This window comes from Scatophagus argus, chromosome 24 (assembly GCF_020382885.2).
Source record: "Scatophagus argus isolate fScaArg1 chromosome 24, fScaArg1.pri, whole genome shotgun sequence".
In the NCBI taxonomy this organism is placed as follows: Eukaryota; Metazoa; Chordata; class Actinopteri; family Scatophagidae; genus Scatophagus; species Scatophagus argus.
Genome location: NC_058516.1, coordinates 1,481,862 through 1,507,733, shown reverse-complemented (window position 1 = coordinate 1,507,733; position 25,872 = coordinate 1,481,862). Strand labels below are relative to the sequence as shown.

General features: G+C 43.6%; 2 protein-coding genes and 1 long non-coding RNA gene across 8 annotated transcripts in view; 2 read left to right on the top strand and 1 right to left on the bottom strand.

Annotated features, from left to right (window-relative positions):
* Positions 1–2,962: 2,962 nt before the first annotated feature.
* On the top strand, positions 2,963–4,473 carry s100b (S100 calcium binding protein, beta (neural)). Its single transcript, XM_046382420.1, has 2 exons — positions 2,963–3,106; positions 3,432–4,473. Exons 1-2 carry the CDS (start codon positions 2,963–2,965, stop codon positions 3,576–3,578), a joined length of 291 nt encoding a protein of 96 aa, XP_046238376.1. The 3' UTR covers positions 3,579–4,473.
* Positions 2,981–25,872, bottom strand: part of LOC124055535 — a 54,097-nt gene continuing 31,205 nt past the window's right edge. The window contains exons 3-7 of one of the 6 annotated variants that reach the window (XR_006842702.1): positions 21,806–22,007; positions 21,498–21,601; positions 21,103–21,265; positions 13,804–15,034; positions 2,981–3,113 (exon numbers count right to left, since the gene is read on the bottom strand). This is a non-coding gene — a long non-coding RNA (uncharacterized LOC124055535). Of the gene's footprint in view, positions 3,114–10,098; positions 10,629–13,803; positions 15,035–17,022; positions 17,219–18,524; positions 20,833–21,102; positions 21,266–21,497; positions 21,602–21,805; positions 22,008–25,872 lie in introns of those variants that run through there. The other 5 variants (XR_006842700.1, XR_006842704.1, XR_006842703.1 and 2 more) reach the window with 5 other exon arrangements.
* On the top strand, positions 5,786–9,113 carry LOC124055532 (cell adhesion molecule 4-like). Its single transcript, XM_046382419.1, has 4 exons — positions 5,786–6,053; positions 6,689–6,797; positions 8,096–8,140; positions 8,457–9,113. Exons 2-4 carry the CDS (start codon positions 6,701–6,703, stop codon positions 8,672–8,674), a joined length of 360 nt encoding a protein of 119 aa, XP_046238375.1. The 5' UTR covers positions 5,786–6,053; positions 6,689–6,700; the 3' UTR covers positions 8,675–9,113.

The following is a 25,872-nucleotide window of genomic DNA, read 5'->3' as shown; positions in this document are numbered from 1 at the left end:
TGGCAAAAACCTGCTCCAGCCCGGCGGGAGGTGCTGACCGGTTGCCACGGCTACGCTCTGAGGACACCTCGGCCGTCTCAGGACGCCGTCTCCCGTGAGACGATGAAGAGAGACAACAGAGGAGAAGAAAGAGGGGCTGGCTGTGATCATGTTGAAGTGTAAAATCTCTAAAATCTGCCCGTGTCGTGATGTCTGCCGCAGGCGAAAAACCAGGATTGTTTGGTGAAAAAATGACAAACATAAACATTTGTTTACATGTTGTAAGTTTCTGAAGACAAATTTGTAACCTTAGAAAGTATTCATATGAACCCCGTGTAGTAAAGCAGAGGTCAAAGTGATTCTTTACTGCACTGTTTCATCAATATGAGACACTACTTTTAGTTCTGATGTTCAGGTCTTCAAAATCTTTGTTGGGAGGTCTCACTCCCCACACACACTGTGAGCAAACCCAAAGCCAGACCGACAGATAAATGAAGAGAGAGAAAAGCGAAAGACGCTTCCAGGATGTTTGTCTCTGGGCACAGAGTCTCAGTGTTTGGAGCGAAACAATGAGCCGGTCTGTCGTCGTCCTCGTGAGGAGTGTATCTATCACCAAACAAAGACGTAGTTTATCATGTGATAAACGCCTCTGTTCCACAAAGAGCGGCGGGAGGTCAGAGGTCACGACGTTATCTGAGGACGCAGTGGAGACTGCTGATGTGATATTCAAAAGGCAGACCTGCTCTGTCAAGCTAAAGTCTAAAAACTGCACACCAAGATGCATTAAACAAAGGTTCTCTTTTTTATTTAGCACATTTTTATTCCTTACAGATTTGATCAGATCTGAAAAGGTTCAGGGCCGCTCATACTCCCCGTGTTCACATTCAGGTTCCTCGTGCACAAATTGAAAATGTGCACCAACCTGCTGCACAAAACCACCGAATAAATACGAATCAAAGCTCCTGCGTGCTGCTGAGGTTTTGCAGGCGGTAAACAAGCTTCCGAACTAAAACGTCTTTATTTCGCTTCACGGCTGATGAAGGTGCACAGATGTTAGCAACAGTTTTTAATCCCATCAGATTCTGCTTCCAAGCTGACAGTTTCTCCAGTTTTACAAAGACGCCTCCTCGTTTACAGGATTCCTGGATCATAACTGATTATAATAAATAATATAACTGTTATTTTTCCCCATTAAAACCTTTGTTTACAGCGTTTGAGAGTAAAAACTTGGCACCGGCTCGTCTCAACTCCTGCCTATTTGGCCGGAGCAGATGTGGTGTTTGTGAGCTCGCTTTGCTCCGCCGAGGGCACACGTCTGGCCAACTTCAGCACTGAAAAGAACGACTTCATTAACATGCACGGCCATCCGCTTCCTCTGAAACGGGCCTCTGTCGGCCCCAGCACAACGAGGAGCGGCAGATCCGGATCAAAGGGGGAACACAGATAGATGGTATACGATCCACGGCGAACGGACTCAGATACAGAAGGAGGCGTTCGCCTCTTTGTCTGCTCATCTCGCTTCATCTTTATTAGTTCACCAGTACTTGGCAGGGGTTTGCAATTTGTCCTTTAAGATAAGTGATTTTGGAAAAGTTTCCTGACTTGTTTCAGAGCTGTGGATGGAAATGCAAAAATCCACATTTTCTCTTGCTGATTTTCTGAAAAGTCTGTTTAAATTTGCACTACAGTTGACTGGCTTGTGCTCCCATAGGAAGAGTATGAGTCTAAGAACTGAACAGAACCTCCTGGGTTGAAAGGCTCACTTGTCAGAGGCCTCGTGGTTTGTTCTGGTTTTGTTTTTGACATGAGCTCCAAACATTTCTCCGTTAACCTGTAGGTTAATTTACCAAAGTTGTTGTCTGTCCTCCTCTTGGCTCGGAGTGGAGTTTGGTTTATTTATCAAGACTTCTGTGAAGGGTTTTCAGTGAGACGACTTTATCCTGTAAGTTGGGTGTCGTCTGCTAACAGTTTCAAAAGGCCTCGTGGGTTTTGGCTCATCTGAAGGCCACGTTGGAAGAAATGCAGTTAAAACCGAAAGTGACCAGTAACTCAGTCCTGAACGTGTGAGATGGGCTCATAAAGTTTGAAGATGGTTATTTTTCCCACTCAAGCTGCCTCCCTCACTGCAGTGCATTCATCGTCTTCATAGCTTTTGCTCACTGATATTTCCAATTACATTTTTAACGTTTCGGCAAAGTCTAGAAGTTCCCACGGCTTTAACTTAACGTGTTAATGTGCCTCCTGATTCCTGCTGTTGTCAGACTGACATTTAGAGTCAGACGTGCCCATCGGTGCTGCTTGGTGCAGGCCAGCAGTGGAGTGAGGGGAGGTGGACGGATCTGATTGGCCGGCAGTTTGAACGACAGGCTGGATGACCTCAGCGCTGCACCCACCACCACCACCGCCCACCACCCACCACGCTGCTGCAGTATAAAACCTGCCGTCCATCCTCAGCCTCCACTTCTCTGCTCCTGCCTGAACCCACGCTGAGGTGAGTGTTTACTTCAATGTCAGCTCTCGCTTTCGTCAAAGGAGGAAAGCGAAAACAGAAAAGACCATCGTGTGAAAAGAGTTAAGAAGTGCAGCCTGTGCTCTGAGGACTTTAACGGTGCATATCTCAGAATTTTAAATACGTGTCTTGAAAAATATAAAAGTGAGGCATGTGGACGGCAAAATGAAGGAAAAACTGGTTTTGTCATTTCATAAACTTGACTTCGGTGCCGTGTAGATTACTTTTAGTCAGTTTTAGTTTTATAGGTTTTTGATAACAAACGATCATGAATTTAAGTACTATTACTACGCAGTGCAAAGTATTTACATATAAATGAACTGAATTCTGTCTCTGAATCAACGCTTTGTCCAGTCATCTTTAGTTAAAGCACATTTCGTCACATTTCTACTGATAAACGTCTGTGTGAGTCAGCCCTCATCCTGCTGCGTCTGTGCTTTATTCGCTACTTGTTTTTAATGAAAGAGGCGACAGATGACAATGACTGACCTGGAGACCTCCATGGCGACCATCATCGCAGTGTTTCAGAAGTATTCGGAAAGAGAAGGAGACAAACACAAACTGAAGAAGAGCGAACTGAAGGATCTGCTCCACGACGAGCTGCCGGACCTGATGGCGGTGAGCCCTGAGAGTCAAACACAGAAAGTATTTGAATCCTTTAGTTAAAACATGGAGGAAATAATACTTCACTGTAAGTAAAAGTACATTCAGTGTGGAGCAGAGCTTGGCTCCAGGCTGTTTTGGGGGATGTTGATGCTACAAAATCAGCTGCTGAAAGGAGACAACTCAAGTGCTTTCATAGTATTTCATACTTCACTGCAGTACATGAGCACATTAGAGCCCCGGAAGTACGAGGATCAATAAGTAATCTCACCCGAACACATCGACTTTTCTGTGGCGAGTTTTGCGTGGCCTGATGTGAACTTTGTGTCCTCCCCTGCAGCACGTCAAAGACCAGGCGGCCCTCGACAGCCTGATGGAGAGCCTGGACACCGACGGCGACGCCGAGTGTGACTTCCAGGAATTCATGACATTCATCTCCATGGTTACCATCTGTTGCCACGACTTCTTCGAGCACGAGGACGAGTGAGGAGGAGGCGAGCGCGGAGACAAAAGGGGGAAGCTACAGTAAATTATAAAGAAGGAGAAGAAGAGGAGGAGGAGGAGGAGGAGGAGGCCTAGCAACGCACAACCTAATGGTGCCTTCAGAGCACAGTGGGAAAACACAACTCCAGCCAGCAGACAAAACGTCGTCAGTGGGGTTTGGCTGCTGGCTGGCAAACGGTCCAGTGTAGTCTTTAATCTGTAGTCTGAAATCAGCTGAAAAGCTTATTTTATTTTCTATTTGGCTCATAAAGTCTTCAAAATGGCTTTGGGGTTTAGGAGGTACCTTTTAAAGTACTGGTAGATTGTGGCTGGTACAGTTCAGATGTGGCTTCTAAGTTAGTCAGCCAACTACTTACAGGCACTCGAGTTTGACAAATCCTGTTGACTATCAGTGTGTTATCTTGTAAGTTGGTTATAAAATAAAGAGACATTTAGAAACTTCAGCGTGGCTACAAAGTCTGTTGCAAAACATTACAAAATTATAAGTCGAAACTCTGGCTTTAACAATATTTCACATGTCAGAAGGATTTTAAAGAAATTAGCCATATTACTGCACTTTTAACAGCCACCTTAGCATAATTTCAAATCCCAGCAAAAGTCAAGCTGGCTGGAAAATTGAAAGTCTTAAGTGACCATAAGTTTGTCAAAACTACACAAAGTTATGTGGAGGTTGTACGTTTTTAAACAGCTGCTTAAGAGATTGTGGCTAATATATTTCAGATGTGGCTAGTAATTTAGAAAGGAAGAAATCAATCTTTCTTTAGAGATTTAGCACAAGAAAGCGGCTAACATTTTATCAACTCCAGTAGCCATTATGGGAGGTGTAAGTTAGTCTGCATTAAAAATAAATAAATCAATAATTTAGAAATAATAAAAAAACAAAAACAAAACAACAAGCCACATTTAATTGGCTAGTAAAAGTTTAAAAAGTTTTACATAATCCAAGACACACTTTGGAAGCAGCAATTTAGGAGTCGACCAGCTTTTTAGAAAAATATAAAAAATCCAGTTAACTCTCACACATTGAAAGAGACTCGCAGGTTGGTTGTCTTGTAAAACACATTTGATTTGCTCGTAAAAGTCTGAAAATGGCTTGTGAGTTTTACAAAACGTAGAAGCCACTTTGGAGCAGAAACTGAGTTAACTGTAAACTGGTAGATGGTAGATTTTGGATGTAATTTGCATCGAATTGTTTGGCTTGTTTGTTGTTTTAGTTTATTTCTGATGTAAGAGTTCTTTTTATTAAATATGAATAAAAAATAGTCAGTAAACAAGTAATCTGCAATTACTTTAGTCTTTATGTACTACAGATGTTGAGCTGGCCGTTAAAATAAACATGAAATGTTGAACCTGGTAGAATAAAAAAAGCTTCTCAACGTGTAGCTTTTCAAGCTGGCGGCCATGATGATGTGTTTAAATCTGCTGGGACGAACGAAGAGTTTGTTTGCTGATGTGTATTTTGAAAGGCTGAGCAGTGGTTTGTTTGGATGTTGGTGATATGAAACAAATTAAATTATCAGTGTGTGACTGTGAGTTTGTTTCACTGATGATCAGACAGATGGGTCTCTGATGAGGGGGAACATGTATTAATCAAACACCATGAGAAAAATACTTTCTTTTTGTTGTATAAAATGTCAAAACGCGCCCACCAGCTTTCAGCACACACGGTACTTAATTTTACTGTCTTTCTTCACTTGAATTATTTGTTTTTGTCCCTCTGATGTGTCTCTCTTTTCTTTCTTTCTATTTAAATCATCCTTTTCATTGTGTTTTCTAAAGTCTGGCGTTGGTGGATCAATGCCAGACGAAATCAGTGCTTTTCCCTGCGCCTTCATGTAAGGTCATATTTGCAGCTCAGATATCATCAGTCAGTATTGTGTAACCTTCAGGTGTGACGGAAACCAAAGTAACTCCTCTCCCCTCTGAGCTCATTAAACTAATGATCTCGATGACTAGAGTTAAACATGAGATCATTTCCTGAATGTTTCCTGGAGTTGCGATCTCTTCCTCACTTGGCTTCGCGACCTCCACGGAGCGAGGAGGCCTCAGCCTCGGCCGCTCGATGACACGCTGGTTGTTTTGAGGCATTCTGGGTAACGTAGGAAAGTGCTGCAAACACGCTGAGGATGATGAGTGAAGATTGACATAAATTAACAGGCTTGGGGTGAGATTATTAAAGAGAGTGTGTGTGCAGAAACACACACACACACACACACTCCTGTAAGTGTGTGTTAACAGATGATGTCAGCTGCACTCTTTCAGACATCTGCAGGCTGTTTAGCATCAGGTGGGTGGAGTCAGGCTCGCGATTGGCCGGAGGGGGAACAGATCCCGACCCTGGGGACGGACACCACACCCATCTGTGTGTGTGTGTGTGTGTGTGTGTGTGTGATCCTGCATACGCTCTGTTGTATTAGTTCTTCTTCACTGCAGAGCTGCGTGCAGATTCTCAGAACTGGTGAGTTTGAAGTCTTGCTTTGTTTAATTTTTATTTTTTTAATGCTGTTTTGTAATGTCTTGCAAGCTGCAGTCCAAAGTGACAACCAGTTTCCACTCATGTCATGTGTGGTCATCAGTCTTCAGTCTCTGGGACAGCACTGGTGGATGTTTTATATGAAGTTATATGTACAGTCAGCTCCCGCTGCAGGCTCACGTGAAGAGAAGCTCGCTGAGGGGTGTGTCAGGAAAGTCAAAAGTTGAGTGAATAAAATCAGATTAAAACAAACTGTGCAGCTCAGAGACGGTTTTGTGAGGCGTGACTCTTGTTGTGAGGACAAAGACTCACACGCTCGACGCAGTTAAAGTATGTGAAATCCTGCAAAGGCCTCAGGAATCAAGCTTTGTGAGAAAACGTCGAACGCTTTGCAGAGAATGGGCCGACTCACAGAGCTTCACATCACTGAAATCCAGTTTTTTAGATCACTTTAGTGACAAAAGACTGCCTGAAGGGCTCCCTTATTGTTTGTATGAACCCATGAACTCCCTCAGAGAATAAAGAAAAAGATCTGCTCTTTCAGAAGGGAAGTTGTTGAAGTGATTCTGCATCTATATCCTGCCACAAATAACAACACTTATTTATCTTTCTCTGCGCAGGTTGTCGTCACCATGGAGATTCACACGACTCTTCCCCCGGTGGTTAAGGTGTTACCTGACGTTACTGCACCCCCTCCCACTGAGGTCGTCCCCATCATAGTGACGAAGGGTACGTGAATGTGCACGAATGTAAGATAAATCAGCAAAACACGAGGAGTTCAAAGACATCAGAAAAAGCAATTTATGGTGAAAGGAGGAAAAGGATTCAGTTTTTCAAATTTCAGCTGAATAAAACTGAACAAACCACAGTTTTCATTCCTAAAACTAAAGACTTGTAATGCAGTAAAAGTACAACACTAACCTCTGAAATGTAATGGAGTACAAGTTTAAAGTAGCATCAATATATAATACCAAGCGGGATGCACCACTGAAAACTATACTTTTGTACTTTTACTTAAGTAGGATTTTAAACGCGGGACTTTTACTTGAAGCAGAGTATTTTTCCACTGTGATACTGGTACTTGTACTGAAGTATCTGAGCTGGTGTGAAGCAGGGAGTGTCTTATCAGCCTGATGTCAGAGAGGAGCATGGGAAGGAGCGAGTGCGACGCCTCCAGGGCCTGTCGCCGTGGAGATAAGAGCTGACGCACTGATACCCACTGGCCCTCGTTTCCACGTGGGGGGCCAACAAGGGCCAAAGCAGGGCCGACTGTCAGGGGAACTGAGTGTGCACCAAACTTTGAAGCCTGAATTAACTGACGAGAGAACGCTGAGAGTTGTTAACTGTTGAGTTTGCATGTAGAGTCCATTTTGGTGTTATTTCTGAACAAAAAGTTCATGCACGTGACTTTCAAATCCATCTGAGCGACACGAAGGCGGATTTTTGGCATTTTCCAAAATGTTCTTGTCAAAGTTTACAGCGGAAGCCAAAAAAAATCCTCTCTCATGCGTCTGCATGTCGAGGAAGCAAGACTGTGCTTTTATTTTGTCCTCTTTGTCCAAAGATAACACTCGTTTTGAATCTGTCACATTATCTCTCTTGAGTGTCATCAGTGTGGGCAGGTTTGGCGGCGGTTTTCTTGCTCTTGGACGCAGACGGAGATTCCCTCCGACGGTGTTTCGCGCAGACTAAAAGAGCGGAGGGCGAATGTGAAGAGAGCTGAACCCTGTTTAGCCCGGAGGTGTGAAAGCAGCCTCTGTCACCCCGTCTGTGCACACACTGAGGCGTTAAAATAGACTGCGGGTGTTTGAATACCATGCGTGCTTGGATTCTGAGCCAAGAAAATAAAAATCAGCTGCCATGTGTCCTCCAGCTAACTTTATAACACGAGCTGCCTGCGGCGCCGCACTGCTGTGGGAAATACTCGACTTCCATTGTTGTTTCCATGTTGTGCTCCGCTGCTCTGAGTGTATTTTGATGCCAGTGCTTTGGTAGTTTTGTTCTTTATTCTATTCATGTCCTTTCAGGTATCAACGTGGACGACGATGGAGATTTGGCGGCACTGACCGGAGGTGAGAACTGAACTGCTGGTTGTTGAGACGGGCAGGAAAATCAGGTCACATGTAGTTTTTAAGTTCTCTACGGTGCTTTAAATGTCACATTATCACCCTGATCTGACCACAACTGGCTTTCAAGATCTTTTCAAGATTTTGTTCCAGCTGCCTTTTTTCTTTCTTTCTTTTTACTTATAAAAGCCTTAAAAGCAAACAGAGACAGAAATTAAACAGAAATTGAAATTGACAAACTGAATCTGTGACTTAAAGAAACACCCAACTCGTCCACCCAGACTGTTTGATAAGTGAACTCTTATTTTCCTCCACCTGTCAGGAATCATCGGTGCTGTGCTGTTTCTGCTAGTCTGCATGATCGCGGCGCTGCTGTGGTGTACGTCCAGGCGTAAAGGCTCATACGTCACCAACGAGGTGGACGACGACGACGACGGAGGCATCGACGACGACGAAGGCATCGACGAAGACGACGAATCGATCGGTTCTGATGCGGCCCTTCAAAGCAGAGAACCTCAGGAGATCAAAGAGGAGGAATAAAGACACTTATCAGCTGATGTTGTGCTGAGGACTGAAGAGTTTTGTAGCTTTACACAAAGAGCACCTGAGGAGGAAGATCTCTTTTATCGTTTTTCAATGGCGCCCCTGCAAAATATAAAAGTTGCTGACCGAAGTCATCAGCCAATGGCGGCAGACTTCCTGTGAACCAGACTACAAGTTTCCAAAAGCGTGAAGCAACTTTGCACTTCGCTGCGCCCAACCAGCAGCGAGAAACAAAACTGGACGACGAGTCAGTTCGGTCAGGCCTTCCCTCAACAGCAGCACCATCTTATTTCAGCACAAGAGTCTCAGTGTGTGATGGCGACGCGACATCTCGCTCATCAGAAGAGTGTGATCAGGCCCAAACACACAGCGGTAACTCAGACAGAGCCTGACTCACGACGAGGCCTGCAGCTTCACATCCCATACGCAAACAGCACGGCTGGCTTTACTCAGACCCTGAAACACTCTCGGGCCACTCCTGGAGAGCTGCTGACTCAGAAAAGGCTCATGAGTGTACACAAACACAAATCTGTGTGCCACAGAGGGAAAACACTCGAGTGAAAAAGCCTTCTTGCTTTCATTACTGCAGTAAAACGCAATCAGATCGCAGCTCTGAGTCTGACAACCTGAGAGCAGAATTTAATGTGGACAAACTGAGAACCTGATTGTTTTCTCCTTGATTCTCCCAAGATGGTTTGATAGTCCACTTAGAAATAACTTTATGAAGAAGTTAGATGTTTGCAGAGAAATGTTTGGATCTCTGCTCGACTCGCCCCTCTGCAGCGCTTATTAAAAGTCACATGCACTGAAAACCCACAGCTTCACAGCTCCTGTAGCTCCTCCACCAGACAAATCTGATTTGTTTTCACAGCGCAGCAGCCGTCAAAGACGCCGCCAGGCCAAACTCACCAGTCGCTGCTAAACATTTACGGGCATCTTCATCACTTTTCGGCTGCTGGTGATTTTCCAGCCTGGTTGTTTGTAATATTTTGAGCTCCTAACTGTGACTGGCTCGGACCACGCTGGTAAATGAATCAGCTGCGAGGAATAATGTGTGGGTAAACACTTGGCCAACGGGGTTTAGATGGTGATTTTCCAGCCTGGATTCAGTCCACTGTGGTGCCTGTTCTGCATTTGTTTTTGTTTTTTACTGTTAGAAAATCTTTTGTTTTATTTTTTCAATAAATAGAAATAATTTGTTTTAAATCTTTGTTTTATACTCATTGAAATCTTTTCTTGCGATCTATAAGAATAAAGTTTTTAAAAAACTTTTTATTCTTGTGTGGGTTTATTGCATCTTATGAAGGTGCTGCATCAGTGAATCTAAACTGCTCCGCCTAGTGGTGTAGATCATGTACTGCACTCATAACACCAGAGATAAGAGGAGAGCAACAGAGACTCATGACAGAATGAGTGACTTAAGCTGCCCTCGGACATGCAGGGAAAGAGGAGTAGAAAGATACTTAAGTAAAGTACAAGTACCTCTAATTTGTCCTCAGCTGCAGTAAACATATTTAGTTACACCACATCAGAGTGGAAAAAGTACAAGACGTTTGTTTTTCATGATCCAGTCATCAGTAAGAACGGAATATTTTCGGGTAAAACGTTGCCTAACAGATCAACTCTGTCCAAAGCTTCAATTTGGTTCTGTTGCTGCTGCCAGACTTTCATTAAAGGACAGATGCTCTCAGTGTGTGTGTGGTCCTGCTCGTTTTATTCCAAACTACAAAGCTAACGATCAGCACTGAACCTGAAGCTTCCCCTGAGTCTCCTCTGGGCCTCCTCTGGGCCTCCTCTGGGCCTCCTCTGGGCCTCCTCTGGGTCTCCTCTGGGCCTCCTCTGGGCCTCCTCTGGGTCTCCTCTGGGCCTCCTCTGGGCTGCTGACAGTTCGGATAAAGACGTCTTGCCAGGGTGTCTGGGACTGGTTTTGGGTTTGAGAAAGTCAGGACTCCTGGTAATGTGTGGGGACACGACGACGAGGTGAAGTGGACCATGATGGGAAGCAGAGCAACAGAATGAATATAAAAACTAAAGGGGTAAATCTGCAAAAGCTGTTCCCACGGTGTTAACTGTGAAACCTATAAAACCTTTCAGCGCTCTTGATGGCAGATTCACAGCTCTCGTGCTTGTATTTTTAACTGTGTTTTGTAATTATCTCAGTAGTTTCTTGTTAGCACAGTTGTTTTACGTTAAATGTTCTTGTGCTCTTGTTATGTTTTGGTGAGCTAAAGACAATTTTCCACCAGACAATAAAGTTTTATTCTGTTCTGTTCTAAAAAGCACAAAATGGGAAATGTTTGTGTTTACATCTGTAGCATCTTCTCCTGCTTTTATACAAAACAAACTATTAATAACAGTGACAACTTTATCTAGTTTTGCACCCTTTTAATTGAGTATTTTTAATTACCGATGGAAGAACTTTTCTTGTGTAGTTGCTTAAATAGTCCTGGACCTACAACATATGTTTAAATAGTGAATATGATCATTTGTGAAAGCTTCTGTCATTTAAAAAGTCTTCATATTTCTGCTGTTTTCAACTTCAATTTTTGCTTTCCTCCAGCTTCACTGAGTCTCATGTTAATGGTTCAAATAATTGTGAAGCAGAAAACAATCTCTAGGACATAAATTAAACTTTTCAGTCTCCAAGAGTCTCACAGCAAGAGAACTGCCAGGCTGTGATGACCTGCCAGCATGCAATACCACTAATGACCTGTAGATGGCGCAGATGTTTGACCAAAACGAAGCCTCAACACAAACGCGAGAAAATTGCTCTGAATAATCATTTAATTTATAATCAGTTCCATTGAATAGGAGAAAAAACTCAAAAGGAGGAGAAAATAAAGACGAAAAGGTGCAAGAAAAGACAAAAAAGGGAAGAGGAAGATGTAAGAAGAGAGGTGTGAATGAAGGAAACGTATTTTGGTCTAAGATATGGTGTTATCTAATCCTGTTTGTTACAGGAACAACAGTGTGTTCGTTACTTCATTAAATATTAAAACACACATACACACACACACACACACACCCTGAGTGGCAGGGTAAGTATAATGTGTCTGTGTGTTTATCGGCTAATAAAACCCACAAATTAAAACCTTGCCACACTCGTTAACGAACTGGCTTTAAGCTAAACACACACACACATGCCCAAACACAGGCTACACACACCAGAGCTGCAGTGCACACTGCACACACTGCCTTAAAACAGAAATATAGTATAAGTATAAAACAGAAATACTCAATACAAAAGTACCTAAGTACAGTACTCGAGTTAGACTCCACCACTCACACTTGACAACAGCCAGCTGCTGAAGTGCTGATGTTTGCTCTCCACAAACCTCAGAACTGACTCAGACAGAGTTCACAGTGCACCTTTGAACTAAATAATGTGATGGTTGATTAACTTTCAGTTTTACGAGGCTGCGTGTGTGACAACAACCCCGTTATTGGGAGTCGGCTGGGAACCGAGCAGGTGAGGACATAAAACAGAAAAGTTCAAAGCCCCCCCATCATCAGAGCCATTAAAGCCCACGCCGTCGAGGAACGAAAGGCCTCGGAGCTCCGCCAAGGTGGGAAATTTCATCTGAGTCTCACATGCTCGCCGTTTGTCAAATTGGGTTTAGTGCCGAGCTGAGTTAACAGCATTCTCAATAACAACAGTGCGTTGGCGGCAAAGGAAAAATTGAGACAAAACTGTGTGGAGGAAAGAAATCAAAGAGATAAAATACGCTGTGAATTTCCCCGGAGAGCCGAGTAATTTTTTAACAATAACGACGTCTTTTCCAGAGAAAGGAAAGTTTGGCAGAGTCGAGCTTCCCACCCGGCAGTCCCACAAGATCATTACTGGAATGTGAAATTCTATCCATTTTAACAAGTGATTTATTTAACCTGGTATTGGGGCTAAAGAGTCGACTCCAGTGAGACTGCAGCGTCTGCTCATTTCCTGCACCCTCTTCCTGTTTTCCATCGGCCTTTCAGTTTTTATCAGAAATATTCACATTTCCCTCATTCTCTCAAGTCCTTTAAGGAAATAGAAAGTTGTAACTGTGTAAATTACAGGTACAATTTGTGTTTCTTCACCTAGATTTCAGCTAACAGAACTTAGCAAATTTAAATGAGAACAGAGCAAGGTGAATCACGGTTTGCCTTCCAGAGTTTCATTTTGTTTAAATGTGGGAAACGTGTCCTTGCAGCAAAGACAGTGATGAGGCCAAATGAGTGAAGATAATTTACTTGTGGGCTCAAGCAGTTTGCACTTTACAGCCTTTTGGAGTCTTCTTCAGTTCCACTGCACACGTTAGCTTTCAGTTATAACAAATTAGCATTAAGAAAACACTGAAACCAAAAGTCAGGGTCTTTAGCTTTCTTAGGCCAAAGTGGAAAAAGAAACTTGAACTGCTCTGAGTTTCTTACGCTAGGCTACTTCAAAGTCTGTACATAGTTAGCTTACTTAGTGGTTAGCTGAGGGAGGCTAGGCTGTTTAACACAATAAACTTAAGAATAACTACGCTAAACAGCAGCAATCTGTCCGCTAGCAATAGCAGTTTTTAAAGTTTCAATACACAAGAAAGATCACAGTAGAACCATAAAACAATACCACTTGATCTGCTGGCATTGGTCTACATTAACTAAACACTTAACTGCTTTTAAAATTAGCCTTTAAAATTAGTATGTGAAGTAATTATGCTAATCCTCATAGCTAGCTAATACTTCCAGCACACGCTAGCCTCCATGTAAACTCACATTCAGTGTTATTTCTAATCCAAACAAATATTTATCTTTTCTGAGTTCACACTGCGATCTGTATTTGGAGGTGGAATATAATTAAGTCCATTTAGTCCTACTGAAATACTGTACTTAGGCTACAAATTTGAGGTACTTTGCAGGCTAATTCCTACTTCCACTGCACTACATTTCAGAGGGAAATGTTGTTCTTCTTACTCCCTTTTATTTATCTGTCAGCTCTACTTGCAATACAAAACAATTGAAGAGCTTGTAAAACAAATTTGTCAGGCTGCAACAATACAAACAAACCACACAGTCTGAAACAACTGATTAATCAAAGTTGACTGACAGAAACTATTTTGGTAATTGTTTAAGTTTCTTCCACTAAAGTTGGGTTTACTTACTTCGGACAGTCGACTTTGGCTGATGTGAGACTTCCATTGTTTTTTGATGTGTTTGGTTTTTCCGCCCATGAAAATGTAAATGTTTGCTTTCCATTCATGTCTGATTCAAAAGTGTTGATAGCCCCCACGCAGGTGTTTCCACTTAACCCGTCCAATGAAGCTCTTCCTCTCTCTGCTGTTGGTTGTGTTTGGACGACTTAAACCTTTATAATTCTTTTTACCACGTGGACTTCATGTACAGTAAATCACAACATAAGCCCACCGGATTTTAACTTGAGCAGAGGCCTAATCAGACACAATAACTGAAAACACCTGTGACAGTTTGCAGGGGTGTCTAATCCATTTGTGCCTTTATTACATTTAAATTTTCCTTATGTATGCAAAAACCGCAAACTCACCATGGAGCTACTTTAGGGACAAAATATTTTTAATTCAGGGTCCTGTAAAGATTGACCAGTCAAAACACAAAAATTATTTGAGAGTAAAGAAAGAAAAATAAGAAAGATGTCGTCCCAAACCTCAGATTTTATTTTGTAGGGGTGACTGAGTTCATGGGAAGCTGCCGTCACATCGCTCATAAGTGTGTGTGTGTGTGTGTGTGTGTGTGTGTGTGTGTGTGGAAGTGGTGATGTTAATCAACCCCAGATGAGCAAAGAGGCCAGACGAGCCGAGTCACAGTGTGTGTTTCTGTGTGTGTGCGTGTGTGTGTGTAACAGCAGTAATAACAGTCTGGGCTGGCGGAGTTCGACCCAAGAGCCGGCCCCCCAAAACCTCGAGCCCGGGGCCGACACACACCCACACACACACACACACAACACAAACACACACTCTGAAGTCACCACCTGAGAATGTGGGGACATGAAGGCCAAAGAGACAAATTCGCGTGCGAATGAAGCCGACGGAGTGTGTGTGTGTGTGTGTATGTGTGGTGTGTGTGGTGTGAAGTACGTTTACTCAAATACTGTACAGATCCCAGCCACTTAACTCGAGTGTTTCCTTGTTGTGCTCCTTTGTACTTCCACTCCAATACATCTCAGAGGTGAATATAATACATTTTTACTCCACTACATTCATCTGAATAGCCAATAGACTGGCATTTATTTTGATGGCTGTTTCAGTGATACTTCCTGTAAAAACATGTGCTGGCTGCAGCTGCTCAGATGGGAGGATTTGCTCGGTTTCCTCGATGTCTCGGCTCCATCGTGGACCCGAAGGACGCGGCGAGCCAACGCTGCACTCGGAGTCAAACGGAAAAACATAACGAGACAACACTGCAGAACTGAGATGTTCCGTTGTTTGTTTTGTGACAGTGGGTGAATTCAACGTAAACACAGAAAAACCACTTATGGTCTGAGTCAGAAACTGTTACTGGGACTGCAGTAATGTGACGACTGGCAACAACGTGAGGCTACCACATCAGCCTTGTTGGGTTTCTGACTCTTCTCAGTGCACCTGACTCCTACAGGATTCATTCCTGTGTTTTTGCAGCTGATGTTTCTTTTACAAACCGGACACCAACACATTACAATAATCAATCACATGGAGAAGCATCCATCAATCTGCTGGTTTGACTGTTTTCAGATAGCAAACTTGAAAGCCTTAAATGAGACGTTTCAGCGTAGTTTGGATCTGCCTGACATTAAAGTTTACTTGACGGGTTGATGTGTTTAAAACTCATGTAATCATCTGACCATCTGCGCCGCCAGATCTCAGTAAATTAAACTGGTGCGTCATAAATTACCAAAACCAAAAGGATCTGTGACCAAAGCTGCCAAAATAATGGAGATTTCCATTTCGGATGAATCAGTTTCCCACTGACACACGAACAGCCAAAAACCAAGAGCACAAATAAAACATTTTGATGGCCTGGGTACCTGTGAGTCACCACCCCAACATCTCTGACATCTTTATTGTGTGCTGACAGCAGCGACAACCAAAAGCTGACAGAAGTGAAGGTCGTTTGTCGCGTTTTGTTGGATTTGTTCGACGGAGACAGCAGAGCCCAGTTCAGTCCAAACTGAATTTTTGTGCTTTTGGACTGGATTAAAAGATGTTTTTTTCTCCTTTTGTGCCCCGAAAGCTGAGCAGCACCTCATGCTGTTTTCTTTCTTTCTTTCCTTCTTTCCTCTGGAGCCATGAAACACTTTCATTTCATCGCTTACCAAAAACACCAGTTTCATTTTCCAGACGGTTTTGGCCCGGAATGAGTCATCAAAACTTCAGGGTCTGGAAAGGATCGCGGCTGACGAAAACATTTCCCAGCATGCTCGGTTAGTCACATAGCAGGATGATGGATTGAAAGCTCTTCCAAATAAATACACGAAAACAAATCTCCACTTCCCAGGTTGGCAATGAGGTTTTTATTCAACCCCTATTTATCCAGGGGAGGTTGGCCCGGCACGTTCACTCTCTCTCAACAATGCCGTGATTCAGTTTCACAAAGCTGCACACATTATCGTCAAGGAGCTGCCCAGTGCGACCACAGCCTTCTGCTGTCAGCTACTGGGAGCTGCCCAGTACGCAACCACAGCCTGCTGCTGCCACAGAGCTGCTAATTGGAAGTTAAGTGTCTTGTTTAAGGCCACAGCTGAGGTTGGAGGGCGTCGCTGCTTCACTTAAAGGGTCAGTTCGCCCATCTAATGTGTTTCCTCACTCACCGTCGGTGGTGTCCAGGTATCTGTTGAAAAACTTTCACTGACAGTTTGTGGCTCTCACGTCATGTTTCTCTGCAGCTCTTCACATGTTTTGTCCAAAGCTATAAAAAGTGAAATATTTGCCTCTGAGATGCAGTGAAAGTACAAACTGGCCAGAGAAGAAGCGCAGTACAAGGACAAAAACCTCAAATTTGTACTTGGGTAAATACACTGCACCACTGCACACGACTAACCTGTGAACTGACCCCCAGCTCCGATACTGATGGGCAGTGAAGTGCGTGGGATGTTTGATATCTGAGGAATGACGTGGGAGAAGAAAATATGCAGCTCTCCATCATATTCCTCATAAATTTACTTTTCTTCTTTTTTGGTTTTCGTTCTTTCAGAGCTGGCTGGAGAACAGAAGCTCGCAGGCAAAGTTAATCTGCCAGGCGTCAGAGTGTCAACGCTCGTCTTTGAGCAAACAGAGCCGAGATAACCCCGGGCCGTTTGATGTTCAGCGTGTTCACTTCACATGACCGTCCAAGAAGAAGTGCAAAGTGGAACAAGAACAAGAAGAGGAAGAGGAGGAGGAGGAAGAAGAAAGTGTTGCTCGTGCTTTGTTTTTGTTTCTCTCTGAGATATCTCAAACACGGCATCACAAATTCCAGAAGTGCATCAAGTGCCACAATCAAACATGTCAAAGTTGGCAGCAGTTTCCTCACACTTCCCTCAGACGGTCGGCTTCAGCTGCAGCTTGTCGTTTACTCTGAAACCTAAACCTGGGAAAAATGTTTTTAGTTACCAAATCATCAAAGCAGGGAGGGTTTTTAAATAATAAACAAAGAACAGCTCAGCTGAGATCCTGAAAACTGATCAGATGTGCCCTCCCCCTCCTTGTTAGCAGATGGGACATGAGCCAAACTAAATATTAATTTTTCCCAAAGATGGTTTCTGTTATTTTAAGCAGTTTTTATCACACTGATGTATCTTCAAGTTTGGTTTTAATGAGTTATTGGATGCAAAACTTCACGATTGACATCTGACACGTCGTGTTTTACCCGGATGTCAAGATGTTTATTACATTTTAACTATCTTTTTGTTTTATTAGCGGCACAAAACACCAGTTGGTAAATGTGAAAAAGTGAAGAAGCACAAGCTCCAGTTCAGCTGTGCTGCGGATGTTTTCACTGCATTTGATTTTGTTTTTTATGGCACCACTTGCAGCTAAATGTCTCTCTATATGTGACAAATTAAACAATAAAACACTGAAATGCCAGCATGTCGAAACAGTGGGAAAAGTCCCCGTCTCATTTCTGTTTTATTCTCCCTTCCAGCCCATGATGAAGCTATGACAGGCATCAAACACAGGGCAGCATATGAACCGCAATAAATGACCTTTATAACCATGCAGTCAATTCTGCTTAAACGCGTCTTTAACAAACAATAGAAATGTCCTGTAACACATGGGATACATGAGCGCAGCCCGTCCAGCGGTCTGTGTTCAATACTCCCCTCGAAGATCAATGCTTTCTGGATATTTTTAATGATAAGTTGCAGTTCATTCAGCTGCATGTTATTGAAACCTCAGAGTTTTTACTCGTTCATGTTCAGTGTGTGTATTCATGTGGGCCCTTTGTTTTTCTTCCTGCTGATGCTGTGGAAAATAAAGTTAGTCACAAACAAAGCTGTATTTTTCCTCTGGGGCGAAGCTCTTAAAGCTTACAGGACACGACTGTGAAATCACAGACGGACCCTCTCAGAACGAGGGCAAATGTCCGCAGATATCCTCCGATTAGCACTCATTTTTCGCTACCGGCATCAAAGCCAGGACCACAAAGTGCGAACAAGGCTTAGGCTGGTCCAGTGGCAAACCAAAGTACTGCAACAGTAAAATCCAACTCAAGAAGATCACCACAGACTCAGACGATCGTTAGAAAACTCGCAAAAGTGGCGACACCACGCGGTCAGCCGTTTGTTCCTCGTTGTGAAGTTCTCTGAGGCGTCAAGACAATAAAAAGACAAAATTAAGACAACACATTTAAGTATTTTCTTACAGTTTCTGTTCTAACACTGCCATGGCTAAGGTTTAGTTAAGTACAGGCACAAAACAATGTGGTTAAGTTCAGGGAAACATTGGCTTGAGTTAAAAATGCCTACTTTGTTAAGGTTAGGGGACCTTCGTCATCATGGTTGCAATAATAACCACTTGGTTAAGGTTCGGGTAGGACCTACCCTGGCTGTTGGTTGGAAACAGGAAACAAAAAGCAGACACACATCTAAAAGTCTGACATTTTGTCTCCTCCAGGGATGGCAGTCAATCACTTTGTTCCACTTTGAAATATCTCATCAGCTAATTGGGTGGATTCCCACATGTTTTTATATCCTAATGGTGATCATCTGACTCCTCCACAATCAACGGGTTTCTTCAGGTTTAAAATGTGAAACGTTCACACTACAATATATCAGCACATTAGCATGCTAACATATGTGGTACCAAACTCCCAAACCAACTCTTTTTGCTGGGGATTGTGAGTCTCCGCTTCCTCCCGCTGTGCAAAAGTGAGGCCGTACACTTGAACAAACATCAGCATGAGAAGAACTACCTAAAATGACAGAAACCATCTTTGGGAAAAATTCATCTGACTGAGTTTTGTCCCATCTGCTAACATGAAGGGGGAGGGGCTTCTGAGCTGTACTGCAGCCAGCCACCAGGGGGCCATCCAGATGTTTGGGCTTCACTCGGGTGAGAGTTGGAGATGTTTTTAGTCTCACGGTCATTTCTCATGTGCTGACTATACCTGCATGTTAACATGACAAGAACAGCCTCCCTCACTTTTGTCCTTTTTCTTTGTTGAGATGTTTCAGCCAGAAATATCACACCGACTCGCACTCATCTTCAGATTCCCCTGCTGCAACAAATAAACCTTAATCTTCCCCGGAGCAGCAGAAGATCGTAGGAGGAGGAAGCTTTATTTATTTTCTCCTCTGATTTGTGATCTTTCTGCACGACGGCGCTGACAGGACGGCAGAAAAATGCTCCCACTTCAAACAGCCCTGAAGGGGACTGCGTGGGCCGCCGATCTGCCGGCGAATCGTTTGTCTTCTGAGGCGCTTTGACCTCGACATGTAAAGTCAAACCGATTGATGCCGCATCTCAAGGCGAGACTAAGAGCAAATGGGGAGTTTTGCTCCGACCTGAGACATCCAGCGGCTGAAAAACGCAGCACCTGCTTCCACCACAGACAGGAAGAGTTGAAGAAACAAACGTCTTATTCTGACCAGCTGCTTGTCTCTCACAGTGATTAGTTTGTCTGTTAAAACTCATCTGTCCTGAAGCTTTACTGATACGGCGGTGATGCTGTCAGATAACATTTCCTTGTTTAGTCGGACACATGTGCCTTCAATTTCAGTGACGTGGGTTGAATTCCCAACTCATGAAAGCAAGTTTTCTACTGAGAGGAACAGCTACGTTTTTGCCAATGTTTTGATCTCATTTAAACTATGACTAAAGCTCTTAGCTAAATAAGCTGAACTGCCAAACTTTAACCAAACAAAAAGCAACTTTTACTGTTTTAAGTCTTGAGATTGCTGCATTTCTTAAACATCTAACCTCATTAGATACGTTTAAATATATATGACTTATTTAGGTCTTGTTAACACCAAACAATCTGCTTTTCACACTTGGTTTCAATATACATCAATTTATGTATTATTTATTATTTGTTTATTGCAAACTATTCACAGGAACTGAGCTTCAGGTTATAAATTTGAATGAATAAACTTCAGTCAGCTATCCAGTGAGGAGTTTCCTCGTTCTCAGACACTTTGACACTCGTACCCTCCATCATTTAAGGCCACATTGTGTGATTTTGTGCCGCCTGCCCAACATGAGGAGCTGAAGTTGAATCATTTTTCCTGATGATGGCATTCGAGAAGATCTTCTGAACCTTTAGGATCTTCTGGGAAATGTACTTGGAGTCAGGTCAGTATTCCTGAGGATATCATCCTCTGAACCCCACAGACAAAACATTGATGCCATTGACACTGAGTTCTCTACAACAGATAAAGATATTACACATTGATTTGAATATCTTGCGGTTACAATTTGTATCGCAGCAAAGATCAAATGTGCATCCAAATCCACGTGCAGCCCACTGCCTGATAACCCCCCCCCCTCAAACCCCCAAAACAAATTGCTAACAAGCTCGCTGTGCGCCACAAGAGCTGCTTTTAACGAGCGGTAATTTTCAGCTGTGTGAGTGTGTGGTATAAATAGGAACAGAGGTTTTCCGAGGCCGTTGGGTTAAAGTACAGGGTAGGAGGCTGTTAGGTCAGAGGTCCAGACGATCTCATGAGAGGGAAACGACTGGCAGGACTACAGTCGATCTGTCGACTTCGTGGGAGGGCAAACACAAAACTCAAGTTTAGTCTCAGACAAGCAAACAAATCTGAGAGGGAAGGTGACACAAGTTCACTCGCTCCTGCACTGCAGGTCGTTCTTTACATCAAGCGTCATCAGCACATTCACATGACGTTCGTTCTCCGTTCTGCCTGATAGACCTCGTCTGGTCACCAATTATCTTAGCTGCAAGATCTTTTTAACAACATCAAGTTTTACTGCCATTACAGGAAGTGTTGTCAAGCTTCACTTTCTACTACTTACAGTCAACGCAGAATGCTCACTGTTGTGTAGTCATTAGTCATGACGGTGGCCAAATGTCGTCCGTCAAATTCAGCCTCTCCAAGCTGAAGTGTTTCCACTTTTCGACTTGCACTGCAGGCCTCTTCAGCTTGTCTGGTGTTGTACTTAACATGTGAGAGTAACCCTGGAGAAATAATCCACAAGACATAAAATACAATTTTAACAGGTCAAATTCCTAGCAGCAGTGATTCGATTGATGGTTAATGGATAACATACCCATCCCATGCTAACATTAGCTAATTAGCTCTAAGCACAGCAGCAGGAACACCATGAATCAAAGCATCATGGTGGTGCTAGATTAACAGTCAAGGAATAGCCGCGATTGAAACAAATGCCTGTGCACAAATATGACTTACAGTCTGGACCAAAGTGTTGGATTCTCCGCTGCTACAAACAGGAGCTACCTGAAGGTTCACCATTCAAGAGCCGAATGAGCTGACGGCCTCAGGGATCACACTTCCTGTCAATAAAACAAAGTGGCCCTTTCAGCAGACATTCAGTCAAACAATGAGAGCCTTTGAATAAAGAAAGAGCAGGAGCGCCCATCAGCTTTCCAGCTAACAGGTAATATAAAACATTACGTCCTTTTTAATACCTGATCTTTAAGACGATATTAGCATGTCTGGTTATTTAATCGCTGGTATTTCTGTAAGGATTACGATACCTTTTCATGCAGCTGTCAACTTCTGCAGTCTAATCCTGTAAATCATGACTAATCAGAAGGTCATGACATGAAAACAAGCTGGCCGAGTGAATCATCAGCTCAGGGATATCTGACGCCGGACTGCACAGGGAGCAACCATCAGACCAGACGCTCAAATGTTGTTTTCTTCTTCCCAGCAGAGAAGGTGGAAAAAGTGAATTACCTGTCAAGGAAATGACACAGAAAAGGTGCTGAATTGTGTGTTTTTATTGCAGAAATGTGGGATTATCTCATTAGGCTGGAAGACAAATTAAACTTTAAGGCTGCGTCGAGACTCACTTGAGGCATACGTGTGGTAAAAACACAATTTAACTTTTGCTGCGTTGCTTCCTGCAGGCGAGTGCTTTTGTAAAGTAAAAGTGATGAGTGAAATACAGCCGTGATAGCTTTACAGGGCCGTAGAATCTGCTGTGTTGTGTTTTGGCGTCTGATAAGCCTTCAGACGCACTCACTTCCTGGATCGTGTTTCATGTCTGCTGTTACTTGAACAAAACACGACCACTTCTGGCAGCAGAAGCAAACTGTGAACACAACACTGACATGCAATTTAAGATAATAAGGAAAGCCTGTTAGCAAACAGTTTGAGAAGCAGTGGCCAAATTTTATCAACAGGAGTTGAAAATGGAAAAAAATCACAAACAATTCAACTTCGACAATATTTCACCAACCATTTTTTTTTGGGGGGGGGTAATTATTATTAACATACAAACAAAATCACAATCAGAATTAGCAGCCAAACAGAAGCAGAGTTTACAACAGACGACAGCATTTCTTCACCCGCAGATGAAAATCCTCTTCGTTATCTGTAAGCGATTCCTCTCACTGCAAACTGTTTCCCATGAAGCTCAGTTTGCAGGCAGGAGCTTCCAGCAGCAAACACATGGCAGAAGCATGTTATAAAAAAACAATAAAACCACAGTAAATTAACTATAAAGAGACAATAAAACGAGCCACAGGAAGATACAGACACAACTCACAAACATCAGCTGATAAGAGCGGAGCAGGAGAAAGTCGCTTTCCCAGCCAAAGCCTCATAAAGGTGCGAGACGCGGCTTCATTTAATGTGCAAATGAGTCCCACTAATTGCAGTAAGTACAGAAAATGAGAGTTTGAAGGTCAGGCCGGGGCAGGAGAGCAGTCATTTTCTCTGTGATTAACACTCTAAAAATACACAGCACTGAGAAATGAAGGTTGTTTGCTCCTACATCATATTGTTTAGTGGTTTTCTCAGTTCATACTCAACGTGGAGGTCAAAGGTTATCTTCACCTGTTCGGGCTAACGAAGCCCTGCTGAGGTCCTGTTGGAGAACCAAACATGCCCACTGAGATTTTCTTTACTCCTTAACATTTCAAGGGTGTGAGAAGGCGTTAATGAGCACTCAAAAACCTCCTTTTAATCTTACTGTTAAGCACTCGCTTCACTTATCCTGATTAAATCTCCCCAGTTGTGTCCTCCACGTTGCCATAAACTCTGTGGTGATTTTACATGAAGTTGCCCTTTAATAAACATCCTCCGGTGGATATGCAGAAGGTCTGAGGCGAGCTACCAGGGCTTACACTTTGACAAAGGATTAAAATATCGATCAGTTTCAGAGTTATGACAGGAGCTCGCAGTTTAAAACCCGTCAAAGTGCATTCACTTCAACTCTCTACGCAGTCGTGAGGCTTACGGCATCAAAAACCACTCGGATAAAGAGGAAAGCTCCTGTATTCCACCACTGAAAAACATTTCTAATCCCTGACTTCCACGGTTTGATGCGAACCAACCACTCTCCCTTATGAAAGCCCCGCTTTGCTTCCAAACTCACCAACATCTGCCACCAATTTACCAGAACACGCCTGTCCCGGACACGACTATTAACCAGAGCCCGAGCCTGCCGTGTCTCCTCCGGCTGCACGGCTTCCACCACTAACCAGGGCTGGAAGATGAGCCGCAGGTCCGAGCCTGACATGGAAAATAACATGACTGCAGTAGGCCTGTAATTTCAAGTGGCTGTGACCTTTAATCATATCTTGATCTACATCCTTCCCCGCTGCATCTGTCGGTGGCCCGATGCTAATTTGAGACCTCTCATGTCTGAAAGTTTCGGCCCGATCGCTGTCCTGTGTTTGGTGCCGTTTCGTATTTTGGAGACATTTTGTCAAAGTGCCAGGAAGGACCAGACGGAAAGTTGTCAGCCGTGTGTGAAACCAGAAAACAGTCGTGCATGCGTTAAATCGTGTTATTTTTGTGTATCACCGGCTTGGAAATATGAGGTTTAATCCTGATGGAGTGCAGGCCTGAGGTAATGCCGGATGGGACTGACGTCAAGGCTCTGAGTGCTTCCATGTCAAAGCGGGGAAACCATTTCTTGTCTCTATAAAGATGTCCCTTCAGTGGAACCAAGAAGATCAGACCAAACCAGCACTAGCAGCCCCAGACCCAATGTAGACCAAAGTAGGTGGACAGGAATCCGCTTGGTCGTCCTCTGAGGTATTCAGAGCAGACGGACCGAGTCAGAAACGTCCCTCAGAAGGTGGTGGAGACCCAGAGTGGAGCTACAAGAGGGGGAATATTGGACAGGTGGACACAAACACATTGCCCCATAAATGCTGGATGCTTTCATTCCATCCATCCATCCATCCATCCATCCATCCGTCCATCCATTTTCCTCCTCTTATCTGTGGTCAGGTGACTTTCTGGTTCTGCTCCACGGTCTCCTACTGGTTGGACATGCATGGGAAACCAGAGACGGGTGTCCCGGAGCAGTCCTCATCACCTCCTCGGCTGGCTCAGGAGCAGATGTGTCAGATGTGGTTTATTCAGACTCAGAAGCTTCCCTCCTCATGAACTCCAGAGGGGTTTTTGCTTTATGTTATGGATCAAAAATATGTGCAGTAACTTTCCTACTTTATAACAGTCAATAAATGGAGAGCAGAGACAGAGTTCAGTTGGTGCTCATCCAGTGAATTAATTGCAGTTTCTGTTTACAGAAGCGAACGTGTTCCAGATGACTTTGAGGCTGTTTCTCTTTGCTCTCCTCAAACACGAGGACGTTCTGTGAAAACGAAGCTTCTGTCGCTGACCTTTGACTTCCTGCCGTTTGGTGGCTCACGAACAGAAGCAAGAGCTGAATGTCACGTTGTGCTTGCTGTAGGAGCTTAAACATTCAAACAAACAAACAGAAAAGAGAAAGAAAACAGCAAAAGGGTGAAATAAAACTGAGAGCAAAAAAGTCTTTTTGACTTTTCTGACAAAAACTCATTCATCAGCAACCTTTCAGTCCTCACATCTTCATCAGTTGAAATTTTTAGGACCCAAATGCTGTCAATGAGCTGAGTACAAAAGGTCATCAGCGTGCAGAGTTTCTTCGCTCATCATCGTCAGCGGAACAAGAGTTTCATGCTTTCTTCTTTCATGCACATCACGTGCATGTGGACAGGAAGGCCATCATGAGAAATAAGAAACATAAACCTGCGTTGACCTCAGCAGGAACCAGATGAAAGCCGTGCTCTTCTTCAGGACGGACGAGGCAGCACCTTCACGCAGCTGGCGGGCACAAAGTTCACAAGCTGTCCTCAGAGTTTGGGGGTGCGTTTACTGCCGTGTAAATGCCACCTCTGCATGTCGCAATAAAACGCTGCAGCAGCCTGCGGTGGCACAGTGGAAAGTTACCGCAGCTCTTCAGCCTGTTCTGGTGCTGCCAAATATATAAAGTGGTGGAGTTTAGTCATGGAGCATGCTAATGATGAGGAACAACTGCTGCTGGCCTGCTCACCGCCTCTGTTTACTGTACACTTAATCCCAAACAACAACAACAACAACAACAACAACAACAACAAACTGCACGTTTTAAATTCAGTTGCTGCAGCGAAGAAGCAAAAAAGAAAAGAAATCAAAGTCAGTCAAAGTTATCATTCAAAGGTTGCTGTCATGTGTTTTTAATTACCCTCCATAAATCACTTTGTGGGCGTCTCAATTAAGAGAAACAAACTGCGCGGCTCCGTTAGCCTCTCAGAGTCATTACGCACAAAGTCTGCACGCACAA

Excerpts from the sequence above, each read along its gene's own strand:
- s100b (XM_046382420.1), top strand. The coding sequence starts at position 2,963 with ATGACAATGACTGACCTGGAGACCTCCATGGCGACCATCATCGCAGTG. Across the intron at positions 3,107-3,431 it reads AGCTGCCGGACCTGATGGCG|CACGTCAAAGACCAGGCGGC; the intron begins GTGAGCCCTGAG and ends CCTCCCCTGCAG.
- LOC124055532 (XM_046382419.1), top strand. The coding sequence starts at position 6,701 with ATGGAGATTCACACGACTCTTCCCCCGGTGGTTAAGGTGTTACCTGAC. Across the intron at positions 6,798-8,095 it reads CCCCATCATAGTGACGAAGG|GTATCAACGTGGACGACGAT; the intron begins GTACGTGAATGT and ends ATGTCCTTTCAG. Across the intron at positions 8,141-8,456 it reads TTTGGCGGCACTGACCGGAG|GAATCATCGGTGCTGTGCTG; the intron begins GTGAGAACTGAA and ends TCCACCTGTCAG.